General features: G+C 43.2%; 1 protein-coding gene across 2 annotated transcripts in view; it reads left to right on the top strand.

The window, feature by feature from the left end:
• midn (midnolin) overlaps positions 1–26,031 on the top strand; it is a 26,696-nt gene extending 665 nt beyond the window's left edge. The window contains exons 2-8 of one of the 2 annotated variants that reach the window (XM_014004558.1): positions 1,693–1,924; positions 3,065–3,152; positions 3,302–3,364; positions 13,972–14,538; positions 16,062–16,194; positions 16,454–16,777; positions 24,097–26,031. In XM_014004558.1, coding sequence (XP_013860012.1) covers positions 1,693–1,924; positions 3,065–3,152; positions 3,302–3,364; positions 13,972–14,538; positions 16,062–16,194; positions 16,454–16,777; positions 24,097–24,359 — 1,670 coding nt within the window. In that variant the 3' untranslated portion in view covers positions 24,360–26,031. Of the gene's footprint in view, positions 1–1,012; positions 1,925–3,064; positions 3,153–3,301; positions 3,365–13,971; positions 14,539–16,061; positions 16,195–16,453; positions 16,778–24,096 lie in introns of those variants that run through there. The other variant, XM_014004559.1, reaches the window with a different exon arrangement.
• Positions 26,032–26,178: the final 147 nt, after the last annotated feature.

Genomic DNA, 26,178 nt, shown 5'->3' with positions numbered 1-26,178 from the left:
TATATATATATAACTCCGAGGACATGACTAGTTTAAAAGGCGCAGCGGTTTTTAACCGGTAGATAATTTGAAGAAATTATCTCATTAAACAGCGTGACAACCGTGTTTCGGCACATATATAAGAATTGTGCTTAAATCCACTATAAACCCAAGTTAATTCATACACAAATAAAGGCTAAAATAATTGTAGCAAAAATGAATGAATCAACTGGAAGCCTTGTTGGTGAAAGCCTGTTCTCAAACCACTGGGTGGCGATAATTGTTTTATTTTCAAGCTCACCCTGCTCTGTAAAAAGGAAGATATGTTTCCAACATGGCATACATATTTATCTATATATCTCTTAAACGAAACCCACTCTAAAGTGTAATGGTAATGTTGGCATGTTAAAACTTTTCATCGACTTTCTTGATTTCTCTTTACTGGAACACGTGGGATTAAAAACAGTGAGTTACCTGGTTTCCCTTTTTGAATAGCCTGCTGTTTGTGTGATTTGCATAGTGATCAATGGTTTCTGCATGCTGCAGAGGTCAGGAGGAAGAGGATCTGTTCTATTCGTGTCTTTTGCAGCACATCTTGATAACTCACATTTCCAGGAGGGGAGTTTTAGAGCAGGTGTTTATAAAAACTTTATGATGTAGGTAGAGGCTGTGTTGTGTTGTCAGCATAAATAGTCAGAAGCATTCACTGATGGATCAGGTTTGTTGTTGTTCTTGATGATGTGTAGTTATTAATTTTAAGAAGGAATGCTGTTTTTGAGCTCGTTGCAGTTCCCAGATAGCAGCCCCTTGCTTTTTTTTAAAGAGATGTATCCTGGCACAGATCTTTCTGAGTGAAAGTGAAAGAAACATAAAGCGTCTTAGGAGTCTTTATTATTGGTAGGAAACGAAGTATATTTCTTATGTGAATGTGCTTTTAAATGTTGGAGCTAAACCCAGACGGACATGAGAGTATTTGCAGCGGTGTGGGCACACACTTTGTTCTGCGCTGTAATTTATTATGAATGGCCTAAACTCGTCTGCCCCATCCACGTGGGTGTGGATCTCGCGCTCCTATTGGCTGACGTCAGCGGGAGCTCTGCTGTGATTGGTCGAGCTGCCGCGGTGGGCGGTTTTTTTTTTAATATTTTATCTGGACCGTAGAAGTGGTGTAGTGACAATGTTAATTGTCGAGACTTTGCAGGGGCCGCCTCGTAGGTAGGAGAGCTCAGCGAGAGCCTCTCCCGTTTCCAGCCCGAACAAGGAGGCTCGCAGCTCCGGACCATGTGCTCTGATCAAAACCCTGTGAGACATTCAAGAGGAATTCTGTTTTTTTGTTGGTTTTTTTTGTAACCAGACCTTTTTAGGGTTTTTAAAGAGCGCTCGTGACGTTTTGTGGCATTAGCTCGACTATGTAGCATTTCGGAAGCTGGATAAAAGCAACAAGAAGAGAAGAATAAAGAAAGAAGGGAAGATAATTTGGTTTCCTGGATGTTGTCATGACCGGAGAGGACTTGTTCTGACTGAGAGGTGCTGAGTGAAAGGAAAAAAAGAGAGGGAGAGGTTTCTGAATGCCGCCGTTGATTTGCAGGCAGCGCGAGGGACGCTAGTCGAAGCGGCGGGATCTGTTTCACCTCCTCCTCCTCCTCCTCCTCTTCCTCACTGCTCGTCTTGTCTCCCTGCCCGCCCCGCCGCCGTCCCTCTCCCTGACCACAGGTTATCGGATGGACCAGCATCCCAGCGCCCGGAGCTGCACCAGTCGCGGGGCTTCCTCCTGCAGCGAGGCCGTCCCGACCGAACCGTCCATGAATCTGTACATCCACACCACCACCAGCACCCGCTTCGAGCTCTCCCTGCCCTTGGAGGAGACCGTGGAGGGACTGAAGAGGAGGCTCTCGCAGAGGCTCAAAGTACCGAAAGAGAGACTCGCTCTGCTGCATAAAGAAACGTGAGTGAAATATTTCCCCCCTTTTTTATATATAAAAAAAAGGTTGAAATGTTGCTCTAGACCATATGCAGACTTAAAAGTGGATCAAATAGCACGCATTGTTTGTAAATCAAACATGCTATGCATTGATGAGAATACTGCACAGTGTTTTAACATGTAGGAGMATGATGCTTCAGTTTCTCCTTGTGAGGTCAGCTGCTCTTGCAGCTGCCTTGGCTGAAGGGATTGTTCTATRTTATGTCATTTAAACGAACCGAAACCTACAAATCCCAAGTGAATCAGGTTGAGTTTAAATGGTGTAGGTGGTGGTGTTAAAAAACAAACGAATAAATAAAAATAAAGAGAGAAGGGAGACTTTATCGTACATGCAAACAGTCTGCATTGTTTTTCTCCCCTCCCACTCACTGTAATAACCCTATAAATCACATCATCTAAAACCTGAGTACCTCCTTTTAATCTTTCCCCCCCCTTGCGTGTCATACTGTAGACCCACAGCGAGTCAGGGCTGATGGCCTTTGTTCAGCTGCACGGGGGTGAGATCTGGGTCATGCCTGCGGAGCGAGGCTTGTCCGAAACATCTTCTGCCTAATCTTAAAGGAAGAAGAGATCCAGACGTAGATGTGAGCGTTCTAGACCAGAAGCTGCGGTGCCGGTAACCCTAACTGTTCTGCACCGAACACAAGAAAACCCCAAGCAGTATTTTATTACGTAGTGTAAGATAAAAGCCAGCTGCTGTAAAATGTTACAGTTCAACTGTACAATAAAAATACCAATTATCTAAATGTTCCATAAATGTGTTTTTTTTTAAATAATTTGATGCACTTTCGGCTTCTCGTTTGCACAGCCAGGAGAAAATACTTCTTYCCTCCACTTAGGCAAGTGGCAGTGGTGCCAAATATCCACTGCGWACACTTGTCAAGCTCCACTACACTTGAAATTGAAAAATGACAGCCCAATCAATACTTCTCTTTCATGAAGCTTTTCACCCACGGCTCTTTTCCAAACTAGTTTTGAAGTCTGCCTGCTCCCCCACCACCACCGCCGCCGCTTCTCCTCCTGGCTGACGCGTGTTTGTGTGTGTCTGAAGGAAGCAGATACTGTCAGCACAGTCTAATTATCTCGTTCTGTCTCACTCTGCAGGCGACTAAGTTCAGGCAAACTCCAGGATCTGGGCATCTCTGATGGGAGCAAGTTAACACTTGTACCAACAGTCGAAGCAGGATTAATGGTAAGATTCGTGTTCTCGCTCTTTGTCTTCTACTCGGAGGTCAGAGCTGATCCGAAATGGAAAACTACAATGGTTATTGTTTCACGTGCATGATACTGTGCATGTTCTTAATGAAGCTGTTAATCTATTTTTTTTTTGATGATTTGCAGTCTCAAGCATCAAGACCAGAGCAGTCAGTAATGCAAGCGTTGGAGAGTCTAACAGAAACTCAGGTGAGAGTTTTGCTTCTCTGTATTACAATGGTTCTGATGTCTGAACAGTTTTGTTTTTCTTCAACTCTTTTATGCATCTTCGTTAAACAGAGACCTCATTAGTTGCAAAGCATCGACAAGCAAAGTGACATAGGTGTGATGCTGCGCAAGTGTCTTGGTTTCTTAAAATAGAGAAGTCATAGATTCATTGTGTTGCTGTTGGAATATAAAAGCAGCAGCGCCTTCATGTACACTAATAATGTCTGCAATACTGTGRGTGCATGTGTTTGTATTGGTGTGTGGACAGATTTTGACATTTGAGAATGTTTTGTTGTGTGGACATTTACCTCCTGGTTCACACGATGGAAAAAAAACCATTTGTGTGTCGGGGTTAGGTTTAGGGCTATGGTATGAATAAAGATTAGGGTTAGATATGTAACTGATAACGTGTGTCGTGTGGTTGTGATTAGGGTAAGGGGTCAGGGTTAGGTTGTTGAAATGAATCGTAAGTCACTGCAAAATCCACACAAGCATGGAGAGACAAGTGTGTATGTGTGTGTGTTGCTGCAGGGAGAAAGGTACAAAATGCAAGACAGGCCTGTTTGTGAGGTGATGAGAGGGCCAATATATACTTCCACCTTTCTGTTTTTACCTTTTATCTGCAATCTCTTTCCACTCCTTCTATATTTCACTGACTGAGACACACACACACACACACACACGCGCGCACACGCACACACACGCACACACAAGTTTCCAGGAAGTGTGCTGCGGCTTGCATGGAGTCTGAGTATACCGTAGCCTCTCTCACTCATAAACAGAGTGCTGGATCATCAGATGACCGCCTTCTCACTCAGTATTAGCACAGGGTTCCTGGAAGCCTTGCATACATAAACAGCCCAGTTTGGGTCTTCACCCTGCACTCACAGCGAAATAGCTTTGCTTAAATATGCTATGCATTTGAGTCAGACGACATGACTCATCAAAATGATCAATTGTGAGAGCAAAGCGATAGAAAAAAAAAGGGTTTCACACTGGCTGCAGAGAGAAACAGCAAGAAGCGAGGTGATCAGGCTGAGTTCACTTACACAACATTATGACGTACGAAGGACTCTGCAGCTGACTGACTGACTCATATCAACTTCCTCTTAATAACTTTGGCTACTGCGGTGTTGTACGTAACTGCAACGGATCTACGTTGCTGATTGCTGTCAACATAGTACAAGATGGTGAAAGCATGCATTGGTGCAAAGAGTTGGATATGATGGATAATGTGCATTTAGTAAAAAAACACATATAAATAAAATATAATCAGAATATGGSCAGCTTGGAGATATCTGGTGTGGTTCTGTATGGCCTCGCTGATAAATTTCTGGTGGAAATCCTGGCCTTGTTGTGTGTGTGAACTCAGCATGTGCCTCGTAGCACTGACAGCAGATGACTGCATGTGTGTAGGTGTGTGTGTGTATGTGTGTCAGTGTTCGTGTGTGTCACAGTGTCCGTGGGCTGGAGGCAAGCCTTGCCCATCATGTGGTACGTCTTTGCTGGGCAGCCAAGAGTGACTGTTTTTTTTTTTTTTTTTTTACCGGAGGCAGATGATAATTCAACCACCGACCCTGAAGAGTGAATTTCTTCCTCTGCCTTCCTTCCTGAGCCTCTCTGTGGCCACATACCCATCTTCATTATGACTCCAATGCATTTTTCTTTTAATTTCTCAAAAATTTCTTATCACACATTATCACAAACATCACTTCCTCATTCATATTAGTTTCATTCATCATCTTTTGAAAAGAAGTAGATAAGGGGGACGAAGGGCATAGTGGGTTCAAATAACATCATAAAGCTGCTTTAGTGTGTTTATATCCAAAGAAATTGATTTTCTTTTTATAATTCATGATGCGAAATGGAATGATATAGATTGCAGGGAGATTACTGATCTGAGTAAGATTAGAAAATTGAAACACAAAAGCTTTTCTTCATTTCCTTTCTTCCCCTCTAACTCTGGGACTATCAAAAATCAATCAGTGCACTTAGCTCTTAAAAGTGCCTGACACTGTAACCGATACGCCCGAACACCCAAAAATAGCGTCTGGGAGAATTGGGGTGGTTCTTGGTAGCGGTAGTCATAGATGAAGTGGTTATAAAACCCCCGGACCCTCTAATAAGCACTTACCTCTTCAAACGTCTTTGGTTATGCGAGGTCTCATTTCAGGATTGAGTGTTTTTTCCAGGAAGTGCGTGTTCATGGAATACTGGGCAGAGCAGATCTCCTTATGTCTTCTCCTTTATCTGGATTAAATGTCCTCAGCTACCAGCTAGCTCACAAACCAGCTTGCATTGCTCCCTCAGGCTTTTGTGTTGCGTTAGGGGAGGGTGGGGGTGGGGGGGGGTGTTTTATGGAAATTGAGTCCTGGCAATTATTGAAATTGCAATTTTTTTTCTCGGTCTCCATGTGTCCCCCTTTTCGCCTCCTTTCTTTCTGGTTTCTGTTTTAACAGCTCTCCTAGGGCATAGTCATTTAAATATGCTGTGGTTTGCAAGTTTGACTGTAGCTGCCTCTGTTTGACCACGTTGGCTAGTTTCTTTTAGCTGTCTTAATTCTGTTTCACTAGACTTTTTGCATGACATCTAAGCTGTATTAAGCCACTGACTCATGACAGCCTGTCAAAATGCACTTGCACGCTCTGCTTTCTTCTTGTTCTGTCTGTTAAATAGACGTTGTGTGTACAGCTTATATTTACACTCACGCTGGCGCCCCAGAATTGAAAGGATGTACTTAAGAGGATTTCTGATCCTGACGAGAGAATGAGGAAAATGTCTGAACCTAATAACAAAATAGATGCTCGTATGACACGCGGAGAAGTAAAATAAAGGCAATATTTATATTTTGTGCACATGTTTGTAGTGACGTCGTTTCCTCGTCTATTGATCACAGCTGACAGAAACAGAAAGGCCGTCTTTCTCTGCACACAAGGACTGTTTGCTCATTGACGCCGTTGATGCTAGAATAAAAGCCGACCAGGCAGCCAGGCATCACCCCACCCCTCCAACTACCCTTCCCCCATTCAGCCATCTCTTTGTTTCTGTCTTAAAGCATCAGCACCAAACCTGCCCAGCTGACAAACCCTTTAAACCACACAGAGATGATTGAAGGTCACTCTTTAGGTTCAGCTCTTCCCCCATAATCCTCCTCCATCGTCTGTGCATCCATTGGCTCCAGTTATACATGCTAGAAAGGTGCAACCTGGTTTAAAAATCAATGCGCTGCCCAGCTGGAGTGAGGCTCAGCAGGCTGCAGATTGACAAATTTTGCCTTGAACACTAACACAGATTGCTGTGGGAGGAGGAGGCTGTGTGTTGCCATTCCATACATCCCCGTGGAATATGCCGTTGCATATCTGCTCTACTTTCCTAGCTCCCACTGCCAAGCTCCCCCTTCCCCCTGTTTTCTCCTTATCTTCTTACGCGTGCAACAACAGTCCCGGGTGAGGCTCAGCTTTGCCGTTGTGTCTACAAGCAGACAGATGCAAACTAACAGGATCTAGCAATCTGTCGGGAGTCACCAGTGAGTCACACTTACCTCATTTCCTGTGTTCTGCATCTCTCAGGGGATGCCGCAGTAGGTCTGACAGGTGGAGGGGAAGAAAAGGAGAGCGTTGGACCAACATGCCCAGTAATCCTCGTATGTTGGTGAAGAAAGGAAGACTTATGATTTTAGGAAACCTGTAGATGAAAGGATGCCAACAGATGAAGAATAATGTAGTTTGGTCTGTGTGTACCTGAGCATCTCTGACTATGGACATAAAACGGCTCTATGTTATTGGTCAATACGTTTCTCATTCCGGTCCTGCCGCCTGTGCACCAACTTATGTACATGCTACTAATCAGCAGTATCGGCACTGCCGGAAATTATTAGAAAGGATTTGAAAATGCAAAAGCATGAAAAATGACCGAGTTGGTCAAATGGTCATTGTGATAATATCCTCCCCTCTTTTATAGCACACAGCTATTTGTGTTATTGACACAAGAAATAAAAGCATTTTATTTGCATGCAGCTTACAAGATGGGGTCTTTGCTCTTTAGAATGGAAATCTCCCTTCTTTGTTGCTTCAAAGAAAGCTACAGAAATTAATTTGTTACTGAATGTCTAAATTAAATTGTGTACAAAGGAGAAGACAAAGCTGATCTAAAGGCCTATTCAGTCCTTATTCATGTAAATCCTGGTTTTGAAAATTGCATTAATAAGCTGATCATGCAGTATTTCTGCACCTGTGTAATCCCCTTTGTGATGCTTAAACACACAGTTGGACGGGGACGCTGGAATGGGCTTAGGGAACCAAGGTGTGTGGTGGGCCAGTCAAGAGAGAAAGATGGATTTTGCAGCTGATTTCATTGTCCTGTTGTTTAAATGCATCTGGTTGCAAGGGTGTATGTGGGCGTACACATGTGCCAACATCCATTTTTAATGTCTGTATCTTTGTGTGTTCCCTCGGTGAGCGGCCAGGGAGTCTGATTTGTCTGTATTTGAGTCGTGGCCATCATTGTTTTCCATGCCTCTGTGACACAGTGCTTTTGTGATTCAAGTAGCAGGCATCGTGACTAGTGGGGCTACAGCGTGGGAGGATGGAGGCCAGTAATATCATGTCTGATGGCCACCACCAGAATCTAATGAAGTCGGTCAGGATTGTGGTCTAGATGGAACAAAAAGGCAGCAGGGACAAAAAGGGCCGCAGTTAACAAAATAAATAAGCAGCAGGAAATAGTTTTCTTTACGTGTTAATCTATTTCATACCTGCCTACCATTCCCAAACTGTTTGCATTCACTCACTTTGTCTCCAACAGATAAGGTTTTCTCTTCTTATTTTTCCTATACAGCATACGTTGTTGTATTTACAAATATTTTTCTTCCCGAGTATAAAAAAAAAAGTGTTGTGAAATTGTTTCACATGGAATCCTAGTTATTGTGTATTAATCAGCTGGTGTAAAAAAACCATAAGGATGTGAGAGTAGTTGTGAGCTGAAGAAAAACAAGAGAGATGTACTTGTTATTGCTTGCCTACTTGAACTAAACTGAAGTCACGCATGATGAGATTACATCATAGTTATATAAAACAACTCGAGTGCACACTGTCCTGCCCAATATTTATTTAACCAGGTAAATCATTTGAGAACCGGTTCTCGTTTACAATGACGACGTGAGCGTAAAGATAAAAATAACAAATTAATCTTCTAAGTACTGCAGCTCAGTTCTTGGTCGTGTTTTATTGAGAGGAGCACTAATTGTAGGAACCTGATCACCCTGAACTTTTGTCAGTCTGATCTCTGTTTTTGCTCAGCTTGATCAAATTCGGTGATGGCCAGCTGGTCCTCTTACGTTGCTCTCATCGCCTTCTGTTTTTTTAAACAGACTACATTACAGACCTTTTCAATGGACCCTTTGAGAAGTTTCTTTTGGTTGCCTTTAGGATCTGGGGCATGGTGCAAGTCATTGATTTTTGTTTCCTTGTCTCTTTAGAAAACCTGTTATTGCACCTTTAGTGTGTGTGTGTATATGTGTGTGTGCGCACACAGAGACTTATCAATAGTGCCCAGGTTGATAGGCAGGTTAATAAGTAGCTTTGTAAAATGTTCCTTTCACCTCGCTTTTCAGCAGCATTGGAGCTAAGATATGGCTGGGTGAGATGACTTCCTTCTCTCGTGGTTTCCCAGTCTCCTCCCCTCCCTGTCCCGCCTTCCAATCCTCTATCCTCTTTTCCCTGACACAAAGCTGTTCGATTGTTTATGAATGTCAGCTCAGTGCTGCCAGCACACTCTACCCCCACCTCCATTCCTCCCTCCAGGCTCCTTCAGTCTCTCTTCCTCCCTTCCTCCTTATCTCTCTCCAATACTTCGCTTAGTGTGCAAAGGAAGAACGACTGCAAATGAGTTCCTTGAACCACAGGGACCCCAATAAATAAAACTGTCAGCCAGAGATGTCGAAACGTGGGGGTGGGGTGGGGGGTAGAAGCCAGAGGCACACTCTCGCTGAATATTTCATCACACACCACCACCACTCTTGACACCCTACCCCCATTGCCCGCATCCTCCATCCCCCATTGCCATCCATGTTCCCTCATGCCATTCTTTCTCTCTCCCGTCCCCTCCATCTTGTCGACACCACTCCTCCCTCAGCTGCCCCTTATCATATTCTTTCCCCCATTATTGCGTAGCAACTAAAGCCTCCTGCTTAACAAAATACCGCCTCCTGGACACCAGCGGGTAAAACTAAACAATGATGGCAAATGGCTCTTATGGCTGTTGTTATTGAGGTGGCTGAAAATCTATTGAGCTCTCTCTCTCTCTCTCTCTCTCTCTCTCTCTCTCTTTCTCTGTCTTTTTTAGTACCAGGATCTTTTTAAATGGTGCATGGAAAAAAGAATAAACATGTCTTTGCTGTTTCTGTTGAGTATAATCAACCATATATGTTATCACAAAGCACCCACCTGCTTTTTCAATAAGGAACTCCTCATCTCTTTACATCGTCACTTCTGCATTAAGGGAACAATGATGGGCTGGCTTTTCTCTTTTTCTCTTAACACAACAGTAGTAGGGCCCTCCGCTCTTTTCTTATCATAGCTATCTAATACAGACGGCCATGAGAACAGAAATAAATGGGGAGGTCTGAGACTTGGATGCATTTTACATAATGCTGTTTTTGAGTAAAACCAAAACCTTTGAATCTAGTGTCCCCTTTACACAATGCAGATTTTAAGTGAAACTGTTGCATTTATGTTGTGGTTCTGCCATGTATATGTGACAGTCATTCTATCAGGTGCCAGAGTGCAGCAGCCAAACAACAGCTGATAGTAAAGTTCAGTTTGTGCTACACTCCCATTTTCAATTTGTAAAAGCAACCCCACTTCATCCTTGGTCCAAACGATGGTTCCTCTACTCACCACTTTGGATGCACCAGTTTTCATACTCGAGACTGAAGTGTGTGTGTGTGTATGTGTGTGTGTGTGCTACTGAAAGACAAAAATCACAGCGCCAGCTATGATCTGGCATGGAAACTACAGCAGATTTAATGAACGTGATTCTTAAAAAAATCTTTTGACAGAATCAACATTAGAAAAACCCTAGTGTTTCCAGCGATCGGTCCACATGTAAACACGGCCTTAAAGACGAGCCGTGRAGCTCTCTTTTGTTTGCCTGTGATGTTCCAGAAAGCTCTGTCTGGTGTTCATCCTGACGTCAGTGGTGGCCAGCTACATTAGCTGTCTTGGCTGTGCTGTTGAGAGCAGACAGGCATGTTTGGACTGGTGCTGAGCTGCTAGCCGAGACCCCTGGAAATCATTTGCAAGGCCAGCTCTCCAGCACCAAAGATCCACGCCCCCATCCCTCTTTTCCACACACACACATGCACACATGTAGGCATACTCGTCGACACATTTCCTCCCCTCGTTTTTCCCCTCATATTCTCTGTCTGGAAAAGGCTTGTTGTTACACGATCACTGGTCAATCTAGCCTCTGGCAGGCAGGCTGCACTCTATCATCCTCCGCCTCCTTCCTTCTCTTAAGAGACAGGAACTATTTCAGGTGTTCCACTCCACAGCTTTCAGCCCCCCCCCCCTTTCTTTTTTCTTCGTGTGTGTTGTTTTAGTATTGTCAGGGAAACGGCATGTTTTGAGAGGAAGAATTTCACACCTAAAGGTTTYTGGTGGTTTTGTCCTTTTAGGTTACAGAAATGGGCCATTCAAATCGCTTTTGAGAAATCTCCTGTCATTTTTTGTCTTCTCTGCTGATGAGGTATACACATTTGTGTGGGTTTTTGGCCTTTTCATTTCTTGTCTGAAGTTGAGGTTGTGGTGGGTGGTGTGTGCGTCTACGGAGACCCCTTGTGAGTTTCACGCACAAACACAGTTTCACAAATTTTTAGCTCTTATGCAAGTGACAATTAACACGGCTTGTGTGAGCAACTTCCAAATTGACTTTGAGTCAACAACTGAGAGTCTTGGAGTGACTAAAATCAAATGGAGGAAAAAGAAGAAGGGAAAAAAAACAAGGTGCGAGGAAGAAKGCTCGTCTTTCTCACAGGCTAATTTGAAGCCTGCCATGTGGTGCTGTGAGCTCAGTAGGAGTACATGAATTTCATCTTGGTGGTTTTGAATAATCCACACTAGTCATTATAAATGTAACCAAGCCTCCTTTTTGTTTCTCCTGCTGTCACTCACTGTCATCTATTTTCTCTCACTTTCTCTTGCCTGCGCTTGCAAATACTCAAAGAAAAACKGAGGGAAGAAAACCAAAGTCCCTGTTTAGACTTGGGAAAAATTGCATCTCAAATGGTTCTTTTGGGGAAAGTGTCAACAGTCAAAGTGCATTTATGCGCTCTGTGTTTTTCAGCAGACAAATTTGCACTCCTGACACACGCAGTGACCGGAAGCAGATGCGCATAAAGTTAAAGGTGGTCCACTCCTTCTGAACACAAGAAATTAAACACATTTTTAGCAGTGGACAGGATGGAAGGATTCACTCAAGTTCACAATTACGATTGTCGTCTTTTTTTTACATAATGAATTGTAGACATCAAGTATCAAACTGAATAAATCTTAAAGACATAACTTACTGTACAATAAATGAAATCGATTAATTTTTATGAGTCGATTCACATTTTAAGTGTTTATAATTATTAACAGGCTCGATAAATTGTTACATCCCTTGTGGACGTTGCTTTTTTGCTGCAGATAAATCTAATTTGTGCAGCAAATATTTACTTACTCTGATGCCACAAGTGAAATAACTGTRTCAACTAGATTTGGGCTCATCGCGGATGGATGTAGATATAAAGTCAGATGAGTTATCAGGAGCATAGACAGTTACTCATCAGCCCTTCCCCCATCTCCAGACACTTTTCTAAACCCTTGTAATTTATGGTCTCCCTGGGGTTCCTTTTTACGCATCTAAGTGTTGGCAAACTGTTGACTCATCCTCCTGACAGCTGTCAGTCACTGACGCAGTCATTGCATCCACCCTCCTCTTCTCTTTATTTTCTCCTTCCCCTCAACAACCTTAGGGGTCTGCCCCCTCCCATGATTCTCATACATAAACACACACGTCTCTGTCAGACAACCCTGGCCTGTCCTCCTCCCCACCTTTATGCCACACCTTGCACATGTTGAGTTTGACTAACTATGATGAGGAAATCGTCATGGGTGTGGGCTATTTCAACAATTTGTCAGTGTGTTTTTGTTTCTCCTGAATGCTAATTGTTGCTGCTTTACTGTTTGGTTATTTACATTTTGAATTGAAGTCATCGGATCAGCCAACGCCGCAGTCCTGTCACTTGCCTCGCCCATTTTTTTTTCCACCATCCACTTTTCCATTCTGTGTCATTACCATCGTTCAAAGGTCACCCTGGCAAAAGAGAGGCAGCAATTAATAAAGAAATAAATCAGCAGAAGGAAAATGTTTCAAAGTAATTCAAAATTTTATGGAATTCAAGAGCCAAGATTTTAAAAAGACACTTTATAAATGTACAAAGTCTGTAGGGAGTATTTGTCCTTTTTTTGTTTTCTGTGATTTCCCATTATTTCATCCTCATTTCTTGTAATCTTTCTGTGCTCCTCGCTGCCTTCTATTGCCTTTTCCTTTTGTATTTCTGTTTTTATTTCTCTCGGGACTAGAAGCGCGCAGGCATTTGGGGCTTTTGAAGTCTTTTTAGAATGGAGGCATCACTTTGCATTTGCCAATTTTGGTTGTTTCTGTTGTTTCTGTTTGTTTCTATTTGGAGATGATACAAAATGTCATTACTGCCGAGTCTTTTGACCTCCTGACTTTTACTCAAAATACACACACACACATATACACACACACACACACACACACACACACCAACAGCATAGTTTCAACATATAACAGTGAAGCAAAAGGNACACACACACACACACACACACACCAACAGCATAGTTTCAACATATAACAGTGAAGCAAAAGGCACGCAGGAGGTGGACAAAAGGCCATTTCTTGTTTAGTGTGAATACCCCAGCCAAGTCATGACAWCTAAGCTATTCTGTGTGTGTTTGTGCGTGTCCATCCTGGCCATGTGTGGGTCAGCAAGGGCTTCCACACTTGGTCCTTGTTAACCATTGCCAAAGCTCCAAAAATGGGCATCCTTTCCAGATCCGTTGCAGATCTTCAGACAATTGGCTATTCTGTGTTTGAGAGGCAGGCGGGGTGTATTTCCTGAATGTGGGACTGATTTTTCAGGCTATGAGCCAGACAGAAGGGTGGCCTTTGTCTCTAAGCTGAATGACTCTGCTGACTAAGAGCAGATCCAGAGGCAGTTTGAAGTGGGCGAATAGGGCACTCTCTTTTTATTTATATATAATATAGAATGGTAAATGAGTGATGATGGTTTCAATGGACAGTTGTATTTAGTTTAACTACTCCTATCCATGGTACAAAGTTTTCATTTACCAAGAAGGAAGTCAATATTCAAACAGAGACTTTGTCCTTTTTTGAAGTAGTCATATAACAATGCAAAAGTACAAACACATTTAGAGGTCATTTTTCTTTGTTTTCTCATTTGTTAAAGCTGGACTCAAATTAAGTTATTAAAACATTTTCCATCTCTTTGTGTGTGGGTACAGGTCAGTGACTTCCTGTCCGGCCGCTCTCCTCTCACCCTGGCGCTGCGAGTCGGTGACCACATGATGTTCGTCCAGCTCCAGTTGGCAGCACAACAATCTGGTACTCCCCAGCTCCAGCACAGGCACCTCATCACCCGGGGCAACGCTGAGGCGGCCATGGGTCAGCCCACAGGGCAGCCCCGTGTTCCCCATACTCACCCACACTCCCATCACCACACCCCCCACCAGCCACACAATCATCCCAGCCCCCATTTATCTCAGCCTCAACTCGTCCCGGCCTCTCCAGGCTCCCCTTCTTTCCCCTTGCCCCCCACACACCACCAGCCGCTCCCTCCCATGRACCACCAGTCGCCCTCCTCTGCTCACTGTAGCCCCCCTACTCCCCCACCACACTCCCCTCGCCCTTCCCATGTCCCTGGGGGTCTTTACCGCTCTCCAGCTCATCATCATCATCATCATCACAATCACCATCATCACCACCACTACCACCACCAGGCCTCCTCAGGCCAACCCAGCCACGATGTCGGCCAGGTCAGCCCCGTAGCTCCTGTAGTCCTCTGTCCTGAGGTGAGAGCCACAATATTCTTTTGTTGTTGTTGTTGTTGTTGTTGTTGTTGTTGTACTGCTGGGGCTTATGTAGCTCTGTGGTCAGTAATACAGACTCTTAAAGTGCCTGTGACATGCATGAAACACAAAAAGTCAAAGAAAATATGTTTATGTTTAAGAAACTTAGCATAATACACATGATTTGACCCATTATGTTACATAATTGGCATATTTTCTTTTGAATTTTGCTCAGCTAAAGTGAAACAGGAAGTGATATCAAAGGGGAATTCTTTGAGAAAGAAAAATCGCTGGTTTTTGTTTATTGAAACATTATTATTTGAATTATGACTCTTTCTCATCTCTCTATGATAGTGATTAAAATATAAAAAAACAGATTATTTTCTACAGTCTGTGCTGTTAGCCGTTTTAGCAATGCTCTGTTTACATTCAGACTTTCTCCTTTGACATCACTTCCTGTTTCATTACACGAGAATATCTCAACAACTGTTCATCTCAGCGGCATGGAATCTTTTTTACAATATGTTATCAATGTTATCTTTCCGAAAATACATTCATAATCATTAGAAAATTTTGATGTCACAGGCACTTTAATCCTGAGGCTACATGTTRGAGTCCAAGATGAGTGAGGAAGACCAATTGCCATAAAAACAATTGCCAATTCTTTTGTGCGATTTCACTCACTGTGGCGACCCCTCCAGAAGGGAGCAGTCTTACTTTCTTGTACTATTTGTGTTACTAAAGAGAGAAATACTCAGTGTTTAGAATATCATCTCATGGTTTTTGCTGTTACAGTTGGTTGATTAAAAGGTTTTGAGTAATAAAATGACTTCCTGACTTATGTGAACAGCTTTGACTAATAAATAATGAGAAGATAGAACATGACTGTCTGACCAGTATGTCATGCTTTCAAATGCATAATTCTCCATTAAATAAATCAGATTATTATAGAGTGATCCTATGGTTTATTCAGGTCTGTGGAGGGTTTGCAAAATAAATAAAAATAGATTCCATCAATATTTTCTCTGTTGGTGGTCAGTATTTATTTAACTTATATCCACCTTCCTTCAGTCCAGCCTGTTGAAAGTGAAATTGACCCAAATGTCAGTGAACTGTGGGAGAGACGGTTCACAAGAGGGCAAAAGTGAACACAGCTACTTAATGCTTAAATAATGGAAATGGCCATTCCTCATCAGGCTACTACACACGTAAACGCACTCAAACAAAGAGGTCTTTGCTGGGGTTTCAGTTTCCCTCTCACATGTCAGTTAACAAATCTCAGTTGAGCTGAGGTGGAGTCACAAAGGGTGTTGGATTTGTTCAATCGCAGTACGACGTAACTTGATATCCGCAGTCTTAGCACAAACCCAGGTTGTCAGTTTTCACAGGTTTCTTTCTTTTAGCCATTAGCTTTTACTACACAAAATTAGTCACTTGCTGCAAGACTGAACTTTGATTGCAAATGTGCATGTTTTATACTAAAACGGATCATCATCTTTTGTCTCTACCTTGAATCGCTCCTTTAGGCTAACTGCAGCCCCAGCAGCCCCACCAGCCCCAGCAGTGGCACTAGTTCCTTGCCACGTTCACGTAAACCTGGTGCCATCATTGAGAGCTTTGTCAACCATGCTCCCGGAGTCTTCTCAGGGACTTTTTCAGGTGAGAAGACACTAAGCTGTTTAATTAATTGTTAAAAATTCAAACACACTGAGATTCAATCGAAAGTCTTTGTTGTTGCATCGTTTTTTTTACAATAATCTCAAAATTAAAGGCAAATTTCTCTGCTTAAAATTAGAATTGATTTTTTATGCTTATTTATGACACATAAAATGCTAAAAAAATAGTTTGGTTATATGTTTGCACCAATCTAAATACATGTTACTTATAACTCTTTTTGTTTTATTGCTACTTCTTTCAGGCACTTTGCACCCTAACTGCCAGGACAGCAACGGGCGTCCAAGAAGGGATATTGGTACCATCTTACAGATCCTCAACGACCTTCTGAGCGCCACACGCCACTACCAGGGCATGCCCCCCTCCCTCACCCAGCTCCGCTATCAGACCCAGTGTGGCTCACCCACATCCCCGTCCCCCTCACCGCCCCCTTCGCCTCCAGTCGTTGGCATGACGGGTCTCTCTGCCAAAGCTACCTCTGTGCCTGCTGGCAGCCCTGGCAGCCCCGCTCCAACTCTCCATCCACTGGTGCAATGCCAGAGCCAGATCCGCATGTGCAAACCCCCCGGTGAGTGACTCCACTCCACCTTCTCATACACATATTTTAAGAACACAAAGAGGAACTCTCACATGTACCATAAGTCTTTGTTCGTCTCTTGAAGCCCTAATGCCCTCATGAGGCAGATGTTCCTGCAGCTGCCACAGCTTCGTCGGAGTTTATGTGTGTGTGTGCATGCCCATGAGCACATTTGTGTGTTAAACAAAGAAACCCAATATTTTTGCAGAGCTCGGCCTCTTGTTTTGCAGAAATTGTCATCTCTGCCTTTCTTTTTCYATTCTCATAGTGCATCATGGGAAGCTCAGTTCTGTTGGGATGTTTTTGTTCTGTTTTCAAACGCTTATCTTTATCTTTTTAAAATACTGACAAAGCAAGAACAGAAACATCAAACAGAAGAACTGAAAACAGCCGTGCATTTGTCTCTCTTGTGGTTTGGAGCAAATGAAAAGAGTAAGAAGAGAAGAAAGGGGGGTCTCCTATTAAAGTAATGCAATACAAGCTTTTTCCAGGCCTGTTTAGTCAGGCTTCACTTGTCAGTCAATCTAGCTGGCTTTTGTTTTTGTGCGTCAAGGAGATAGGTTTACCTCTTGAAGCATGGGCTGGGCTATGTTTAGATTAGATTAAGCTTTGGGTTATTTAACCTGCATTGTAAAGAAGTGCTGCAGCTGGGACATGTAGGAGCTGGACACACCTTGACATATTAATTCTAGAGGGCAGGGCCGGGGCAGGTGTTGGAAGTTCACTCAATACCATTTTATGAACAGGGCTTGGATGTTTTAAAACCTCTCTTCCTCGCAGCAACACAGGAAGCTGGTTGTCAGACAGATGTCCACCTCTGATAACATTCAGTCAGTGTTGTATGGTTAGACTGGCTGCATTGTCTTCAGCTGAGGAAATCAAAGCAGGTTTTGGTGAAACGCTCATAAATCAAAAGTTTGAGAATGTTCTTCTTGGGAAGTTCTCAAATACAACCGCTAATGTTTAATGTTGTGTTTAAAATCAGATTGAGCATAGGCTTTCATTGTTGTATTCTGGCTCTCTCCCATGATGCAACACGCTCAGTTGGAAGCATTTCAGTTTTAACATCTGAACACAGACTCACTGGGATTGTCCACTATTCAACTGCATCACCCTGAGTGCCCTCGCAAGTATTCACTGAACAGTTGCAATAACATAGACTTATTTTCCTAGCTCAGGGAAGACCATTCCTTCYCTGCCCCCGCCTACACACTCGCCCCGCCGTTTCCCTCCTCTCCTGCTCTTGCCATCTCTCTTCCTCCGTTCTCAGCAACACACACCACAGTTTGCCCCCACCCCACCCCCCATTTGCTGTCCAAAAACAGCCTTGTCTGTTAAATCCATCTCCCCGTCCTCCTCCTAATCACCCCTTCTTTTTTTTCCATGTCTGTATTGTGCATCAATACATTGTCTGTGTCCGTTTGCGCTTTAAATAGATTTATTCCAAAACGCAGCTCTGAAAGGAATTTGCTTTGTGGACTCAGCAGCAGTGAGAGGCGAAGGCTGCGGAAGACGGGGGTTGTTAAAACCACAACACTAAGCCTCCATATATCCTATGGGTGTTTATATCCTGCTCATCAGTCCACTTTTTAAAATTGAGTCAAAGGGTGACAGAATAGTCCGACTCACTGCATTTTCTCAATTTACCACCTTTCTCTAACTTTCTGCTTACCATATATTTCTGCATAAAGCTATGTTAATGGGTGGTGAACGGTGTGTACCTAAACCATACGTCTATTTGTATCCTGTTCCACATGGTGTCTAAAGAAGCTGATGACTAAGCGCTTACAGGCAGTCTTATCAGTCGACATCCGATGAAGGGCTTTCTGGACTTAACACAACAGCTTAACTCAGCTACACAGAAACTTGTATTCATTCAGCTGCAGGGAGAAAAAAACCTGCACTTCTCATCTGCCTGAATATGTGTGCACAGTCAAACCAGGTTGAGGCAGGCTCTTGAAAATGTCACATAGCTTGGCTGTCTCTTGAGAGCCTTTACCCTTTCCACTGCAAGTTCACGTGTGGGGTGGAGGAGACAAGTGTAAAAAAAAWWWAWAAAWAAATAAAAAGSTGGAACAGGCACACACTCTTAGCTATAAGTCTTGTACAGCTAGCTTTGGCTGAATATTACTGCTGAGTTGAGGGGATTTGTCAACCCTGGACTTGTTTGAATTTGAATGGGGGTGGWCTTTAGGATGGCTTGGCTGACTGATTGTTTGCCAAATTCCTTTATGGCGTAGGATGGACCTTCCCATCGTTTACCCTGCAAAACTTGTCTCACTAGCCTCCTGCACAGGCTAACCCATTGTGTGAAGGCTGGGGACGGGCTGTGTATGAAGCACCATGCTTCATGCTATTATCAGGCCAAACAAGGTAGACCTYTTGGAATATATGACTGCCTTTTAGACATTTGTTTACCTAAAGCTGCTATAGCTTAAAAAAACGGGCAGCAAACTCTGACAAACTGAAGTGTCTTTTTGTCATCCTTTAACTTGCTTTTGTCTCCTTTTTTTAAAGTCATGTTAGCTTCCCTAAGGCTAGGATCAAGTAAGCCAATGAAAGAGGAAGAGAAGGTGAGAGAAAGAGGATAATTTGCATTTTAACTTCTTAAGTTCTGAACGGTATCTTTCTTAAAACAAACCAGTTTTTGCTAGGATACACATGGTCCACTAACCTGACAAGTGACTTAGCGACATTATACAGCTACAGAGTTATCTAGGAAATTCAGCTCYGCACATTAGGTGCCCTTTCATTGTCAGCAAGGATGAGAGGGAAAAAAAGGGCAGGAGAATGAATGCAAATGAAGTCTAAAAGTCATTGAAGATCTTGTGTCCCTGCAGGGTTGTTTGTGCCCTTTACTGCCTGTCAGAATATTAGCTCTGCTTTGATTGGTTGTTTTAGTGTCTGTCTCAACGGGTAGTTTAGTTTTTGTTTTCCAMTGCGTGAAACTGAGTAGCTTGTTTCTGTCCACACAGTTTTTCAGTAATTTATAGCTGAATTGTGCACATTGAGTTATTGGACCCTAAAAGGCTTTGATGGTCACAGAGGGTTTGATTTGATTTGATGTGTTGCTGCCATTGATTATTGGCTTTTACTTCGTATAAGAAATTTGCAAAGCAGGCTTTATGTTCACTGACTTCCCATTGTAAAATACCCATATATTGTAAACCATTTGACAAGTTATAATCTWGCATGTCAGACAGTAGTGATAAAGGAAATCAAGTCTGGCTGTGCTGCAGTGTGATTCTCCTTCCTCTTTTTTTCCTTTCCTTTGCCTCTTCTTTTATGTCTGCCTCTGTCCACCCCTCCCTTTTTGCCCCTGTTCCCTGGATGCTGAGCAAACAGTGTTCTCTTTGCAAGATCACAAGACTCATCAAGACAAACAAATAAACAACGGCAATAAGACAACTGCAAATGAAGGCCAATCTTTATACAATCAATAGGCGGAGAAGCTCCTTTAATCTTCTTCTGTGTCCTGCACACTGCCGCCCTCCTCCCTCTTTCTTTCTCTCCCACCATCCTCTGCTTCTACTCCATCCACCCACTCCTCCCCCCCACTCCACCCCCCAGTGTGCTCCCTATCTCAGTCCTTGCTGTGTTGCTGGGCTGGGCTCGTAGACAAGGAAAACTGACTGACGCATTGATTATTCATGGATCACTCCTTCCTTCTCTGCATGGTTTTTCTTTGGGTTTCTCTGCAATGCCCCGTGCTTATTTTTTTACAAGGCCTCCTTCAAAGTCTTTAGTTTTGGGAATTTTGGTGTGTGACTTGTGAACAAATACGTTAGAGTAAGAGTGTGAGGAGGCTGCCATTTCCTGCTTCCATGTGCCCTTGACCCATCTTCTTTTTGCTATCTTCCCTTGTGCCTTTCTAAGAAAAGAATCATTGTTGCTTCCTCATTTGTCTTTTGTGTGTCATTAAAAGGTTCTATAAGAGGATGGCTTCTCTATGCATTTCTATCTTTGATTCCCCATGTCTCTGGGTCCTCCAAGGCTATTTTGCTAACATCAAAACACTATTCAGCCAGGCTGTGTATGCGTGTATGCATTTGTGTGTTGAATGAAAAGCTTGTTCTTTTTTATTATTAAACTCTAATAATAGCCCTACTGTCATAAACACAGTCTGGGGATCCCTGTGACCAGCTGTGTCCAGCCCAGCCGCCCAGTGCTCCAGTAGTGACGCTGTTGAATGTCTACTACTGTCATAGACATAAACACACACAAGTTTGGTGAAGGTCTAAGCACATTCCCAGAAGTCCTGCTAAGCCAAAGGCCAAGACCTCCTGCTGGACCACCAAACTGTCCTTTTGTGTGTATGTGTGTGTGTGTGTGTGTGTTCTTGTAGTTTCCTAAGTTCGGAACAGATGTACCATTTTGGAAACCGAGCTCACACATGTTAACTGAACATGTGCACAGAAGCTGAGGGACTCTTAACCCTAGAACTGTCTTTTAAAATCTGTGATTATTTGGCAACACCGATGCCAAATGAGTTTTGGCTTTCAACGAAACCCTCAGCAGACTCTCCAGTCCCAAGCATGAAAAGCGTTACAGCTTAAATGGTGAATTCATGAAACTTTTGTTTGGACTGAGGATGAGGCGAATGAGGTTGGGTTGTTCCTACTTGTTTTAAAGGGTGAGCAGCACGAACAGAATTCTGCCATTGTTATGGTTGTAAATCGACTCGCAGAAGCGCAGAAAAACTATTGACTGCTGCCGCCGATAGTCAGCACGCATGATTTCACACCTCTGCAGGCTRCAAGAACCTCCACTCTGAGAGCAGGATTCGAAAAGTTTTGATTTCACAGAAAACTAGCACAGTTGTCGTGCACATGAACGACCAAACTAAAGCAGAAAGGCTTCTCTTAGAAGTCAGCGTTGTATAAACTATGACCAAGAGCCTGGTGAAGTAAAGAGACGCCACAAAAGAAAATCTTTTCAGACAAAAATATTTTTGTATGTAGGTATACTTTGGCTTTCTGCCCTTTCATTGTGTATGGCCACATTTCAACACGGCCAAGGAGCGGTTTCTCTTTTTGGCTGCTCAGAAGAGAGAATAAGGAAGTAAAGGAGGACCAGAGGGGGAACAAAACCTTCTGGTTCTGTGAATGTTACATGGTGGTGAAGCAGACAAATCATGGCTGTAATGAAAGGGAGCCCCCTCTCCTCCCYTGTCCCCTCTGTTGTCTAGAGATGACACACTGCCTTCACACAGATTGCACATGGCATCTGGATGCACATGTATGTTTGTGTCAGGACTGTCAGGAAATGGAAAATCCCCCCAGTCTGTCAGTATAAATGACTTTATTGTACGAATCTTTTCTGTTATCCTCATGACACTGTGCACATTTTTTTCCTCTCCATTCAAAGAGTTGTTTACTCTAGTTAATCCTACCAGACTGTGGTGAATATTTACTTATTTAAAACTGAAGAAAAGGCTGTGCACTGGACGACTCGATAAGCAAATGAGAGTAAGAGGTACACGAAGCCCACACCGGGTCCGGAATTCATTCCGATGGAGGGAAAGGCTGGAGGAGGCCATGATCGATTCTGCAAACTGACACCTATGGCCGATCCTTTACCCGCAACCTTTTTCCTCCTCCTCCATCCCCCACCTCATGCCTCAGGGGGAGGAATTCCTTAACCCACATTGCCATACCCCTCCTCTCACCCCCTCGTTCCACTTCTCTGCACAGCCCTACCTAGCTGTCTCTGGAGAGATGTGGGGCAAGATCTGCAAGTGGGAGGGGTATGTGAGGGGCCTTCTGTTCGTGTGTGAGGGGTGTAAAGGGTGTAATAGTAAGGGGAAGGGGGGCAATCAATGAGCTGAGAGATGGAAGCTAGAGCCATAATAAAGAAAAAAAGAAATGGAAGGGGAAAAAAAACAATTTCAGCCCCCCTCTCTCTTTCTCTCTCTCTCTCTCATCGCTTACAATTTCCATTCGCTTGCATTTTCTATTGAAAGCCAATAGCGTTGTCCTGGGTCTGAGATGGATGGCTGCACTAGAGCTAAGGTTTAATCAATAGGTCTTTTTAATTTGCCATCGATCCACGTTAAAAGCTACTGCGCCTCTCGGTGCTGTCGCTGTAAGTGTGTGCGCGCACGCACCTTCTGAGCACGTGCTCGTGCGCAGCCGCATCTTTGTGCGTGCGTGACTGTGTGTGATGTAGTCGAACGTGGATTGGAGTGTGTTTGTGTGGGTTCTGATGCACAGCGAAGGCAAATATGGCCGCCGTGCGTTGGTTTATTGACATTCTAGCCCGTTATTTAATTATTTAATTCCCAGACAGATACTAATGGAGCTAGCTAATAGATTCCAAYCCTTCGCATATATGTATAAATGGAATAAGGCTTGACTTGGCCGGTGTTGGAGAGCATTCACAGTGCAACGCAAGGCCTGTCCCTCGAGACCCAGCTGTCCTAAAGGCATATCAACAGCTAGAAATGCACTGGGAAGCACACCCAGTCACTGAAACATGTCACATCTAATTGTGTTTGCAGATATCATAGGCAGCCATGAGAATGTGCCATGTTTTTTTCCCCCTTTTGACCCTGCTGTTGGTTCCCAAAGAAACTGTTCTAAGAGGATCTACCTGCTCAGTGATAAGGGGCTGAATTGGCACTAATGACGCTCAGTCAGAGAAGTTATCAATCAAATGTCACATAAGGCTCGCCGCAAAACGAGACTTGGACGACTCCTGTAGATTCCAAATGGACCAAATTAGCGAGATGCCTCAAAGCCAACCTGATGCACTTTTTGTGCCACGATGCGAGGTGGACAAATGGTCTACCTGTGTAAAGTTAAACCCACGCCACGGCTCAGTAATGTGATGAAGTGATTACATACTGTATGATCTGTGTGACCAGCTGGTCATGGATTTAACACAAAAAAACCAAAGTTATTTGGCATGTTTTGAGAACAAAACAAAGTAGATGTTCATCACACATTTGCGTTGCTCTCTGAATTTACCCAGCTGAGTTCTGATCCATGCTTCCGCGTTTCTTGCTGTATTTTTGAAAACTCACGTCTGTGAGGGACTTGGCTGGCTCATTAGTGATTTTTGAACCAGAAGCTGTGCAGCCATTTTACAGAACTGTTTCTAAACAGAGCCTGTTGTGTGCACGGAGTTGGTGGGGTTCCTGTTTGTTTGTATTTTTATGACAAGAAAAGAACCTAATGTTGTCACAGCATTATTATCGAACCTGTAGGGTGTTATTCACAGCCTGCCACTTCTACGCACACACATTTTGACATCTTTGTAATTAAGTTTAATGAATAAAAATCTGATGATTCCTCTGCCGTCTTTTCCAGGTGACCGCGTGCGTCAGACCGAAAACCGTGCAACGCGCTGCAAGGTGGAGCGTCTGCAGCTGCTGATGCAACAGAAGCGTCTGCGCAGGAAGGCCAGGCGGGACCAGCGCGCTCCCTACCAGTGGCTGCCCAACCGCAAGGCCGGGCGCAGCAACAGCAACAGCAGCATGTCCAGCGAGGGCTCTCTGGATCTGGACTTTGAGGATTCCGTGTGGAAACCGGACGTAAAGGCCGATTTGAAGTCTGAGTTCGTCATGGCTTGAATCCTGCGCTCCGCTCCCATATCAAAGCTTCGGAGATGCGTTTCTTGGGATTTACTTGGAGACATATTATGGATGGAGTGCACTGACAGGATGTGTTACTTAACTGCAAAGAGGGAATCCAAGTTGTGACTGTTATTTGTCACATGAAACAAAAAAGCCTCCCTGCAGACCTTTATCCCATTCTGTCCTTCACAGTTGATATTGTGAAAAGCATCAACAATAGCAAAAGAGCTTTGATGTGATGCTTGGATTTGGACAGGCAACAACTGGACTTCATTATGTACAAGACTTTTTTTTTTGTTGTTTTTGTTTTAAAAGGTGTGATATCTGAGCTCACACCTGGACTTGAGCATAGCAGAACTTAGTGGGTGGTGTTTTTTTTTTTTTTTCTACATTTTTTTAAGTGCACTCTGGGCAGAAATGAAGAGATCCACACTGGACTTATGATCAAGACGAGGAGCAACAGAGACTGTGGAATTTACCAATGGGCATTTTTATTATTCTCAAGACTAACCGATCAGAGTCCAGATTTGTTTGCTGTTACGGGGTGGTTAAACTGTTTCTTCGCTCCTTTTTTTCCACTTTTAAGCATATTATATTTTATAAACAAAACAATATGTAGCATTGTTCACAAAGCATTCAGGTTTTCATATAACAGTTCAAAGTAGTTGTTTATTTGCACACAATCTTGATTTCAAACAGCTGGTCAAAATGTGCAAGGAGGAGGAGTAGGTGGGGCCTGAAATAGAAAGAAAAGGAATATTGAAGTATTGATATCAACCTCAGTGACGTAGGGTATCGATAGGAATGACTTAATAAATAAACAAGATGAATTAATATTAAACGAAGTGCTTTAGAGGATTTTAWAATCTTTAAAATATAAATTGGAAAACTCTATTTTTGTTTTCTCTTCCTATCTGCTGTTTTGTAAAAACAGCAACCCTCTGTGGCTTCAGTCAACATGTTGATGGCCAGTAAAAAATAAAAAATAAAATAAGTGCATCATTTCTGAATGATGTCGTCTTTCTCCAACAAAAGGATGCAGAGAGACGTTTGTCAACCAGCCCGGCTGATGTCACGCAGACCTGAATGGAGCTGTTGAGGGATTTGGAGTTTGTGTACATAAATGTGACAATAGGCAAATGTTTATGAGGGTGTGTTTGAAATTTGACTTCAACTATTCCACGTTGTTTTGTCCAGTTGTTTTCAACCGAATAACCCCAGATTATTTTTTCAAGCATCGGTTACAAATTAATACCACAACAAAATAAAATCAGAAGGCCCCTTTTGATGTCCAAGTCCTCCTGACAATGACTCTAGTGAAGAAAAAGAAACGGTGACATCATTATTACCTGCAGCAGTACATCCATTGACATATCAGGTTAGGCCTTTTTTATTCCTTTGTTTTGACAGTCTTGCTGCTACGTATGGTAGATTAAAAGAAGAAAATAAAAGCAAAAGAGGAAAAAGTGACTTATTTGCATGCAGAAGTGTAAACTCACAGCGATCTCTTTTATAATGACGAAAGAAAAAAACTGGTGTTTTTTGGTAATGAAGGTTAACAACATGCATGAACTTGTGAAGAAAACAAACAATGCTGCTTTTGTTGGTTCTGGTTTTTTGTGACTTAAGTTTCGATGTTAAAAACAACAGTGTCCTGCTAAAAAAAAAATAAAAAATCAAAAAACAGACAAACCAGATGAAGTGAAGTGCAGACCTGCGTTGTTGTTGCTCGGCACTGAACATTCCTGTTGTGTGACAATGAAGACGGTGACAACGAACAAAGAGCGAATGACTCTGTACCCCCCCCCCCCCCCCC

The sequence above is a fragment of the Austrofundulus limnaeus genome, unplaced genomic scaffold (assembly GCF_001266775.1).
Source record: "Austrofundulus limnaeus strain Quisiro unplaced genomic scaffold, Austrofundulus_limnaeus-1.0 Scaffold25, whole genome shotgun sequence".
NCBI classification, from domain to species: domain Eukaryota; kingdom Metazoa; phylum Chordata; class Actinopteri; order Cyprinodontiformes; family Rivulidae; genus Austrofundulus; species Austrofundulus limnaeus.
This window is presented reverse-complemented; position numbering and strand designations above follow the sequence as displayed.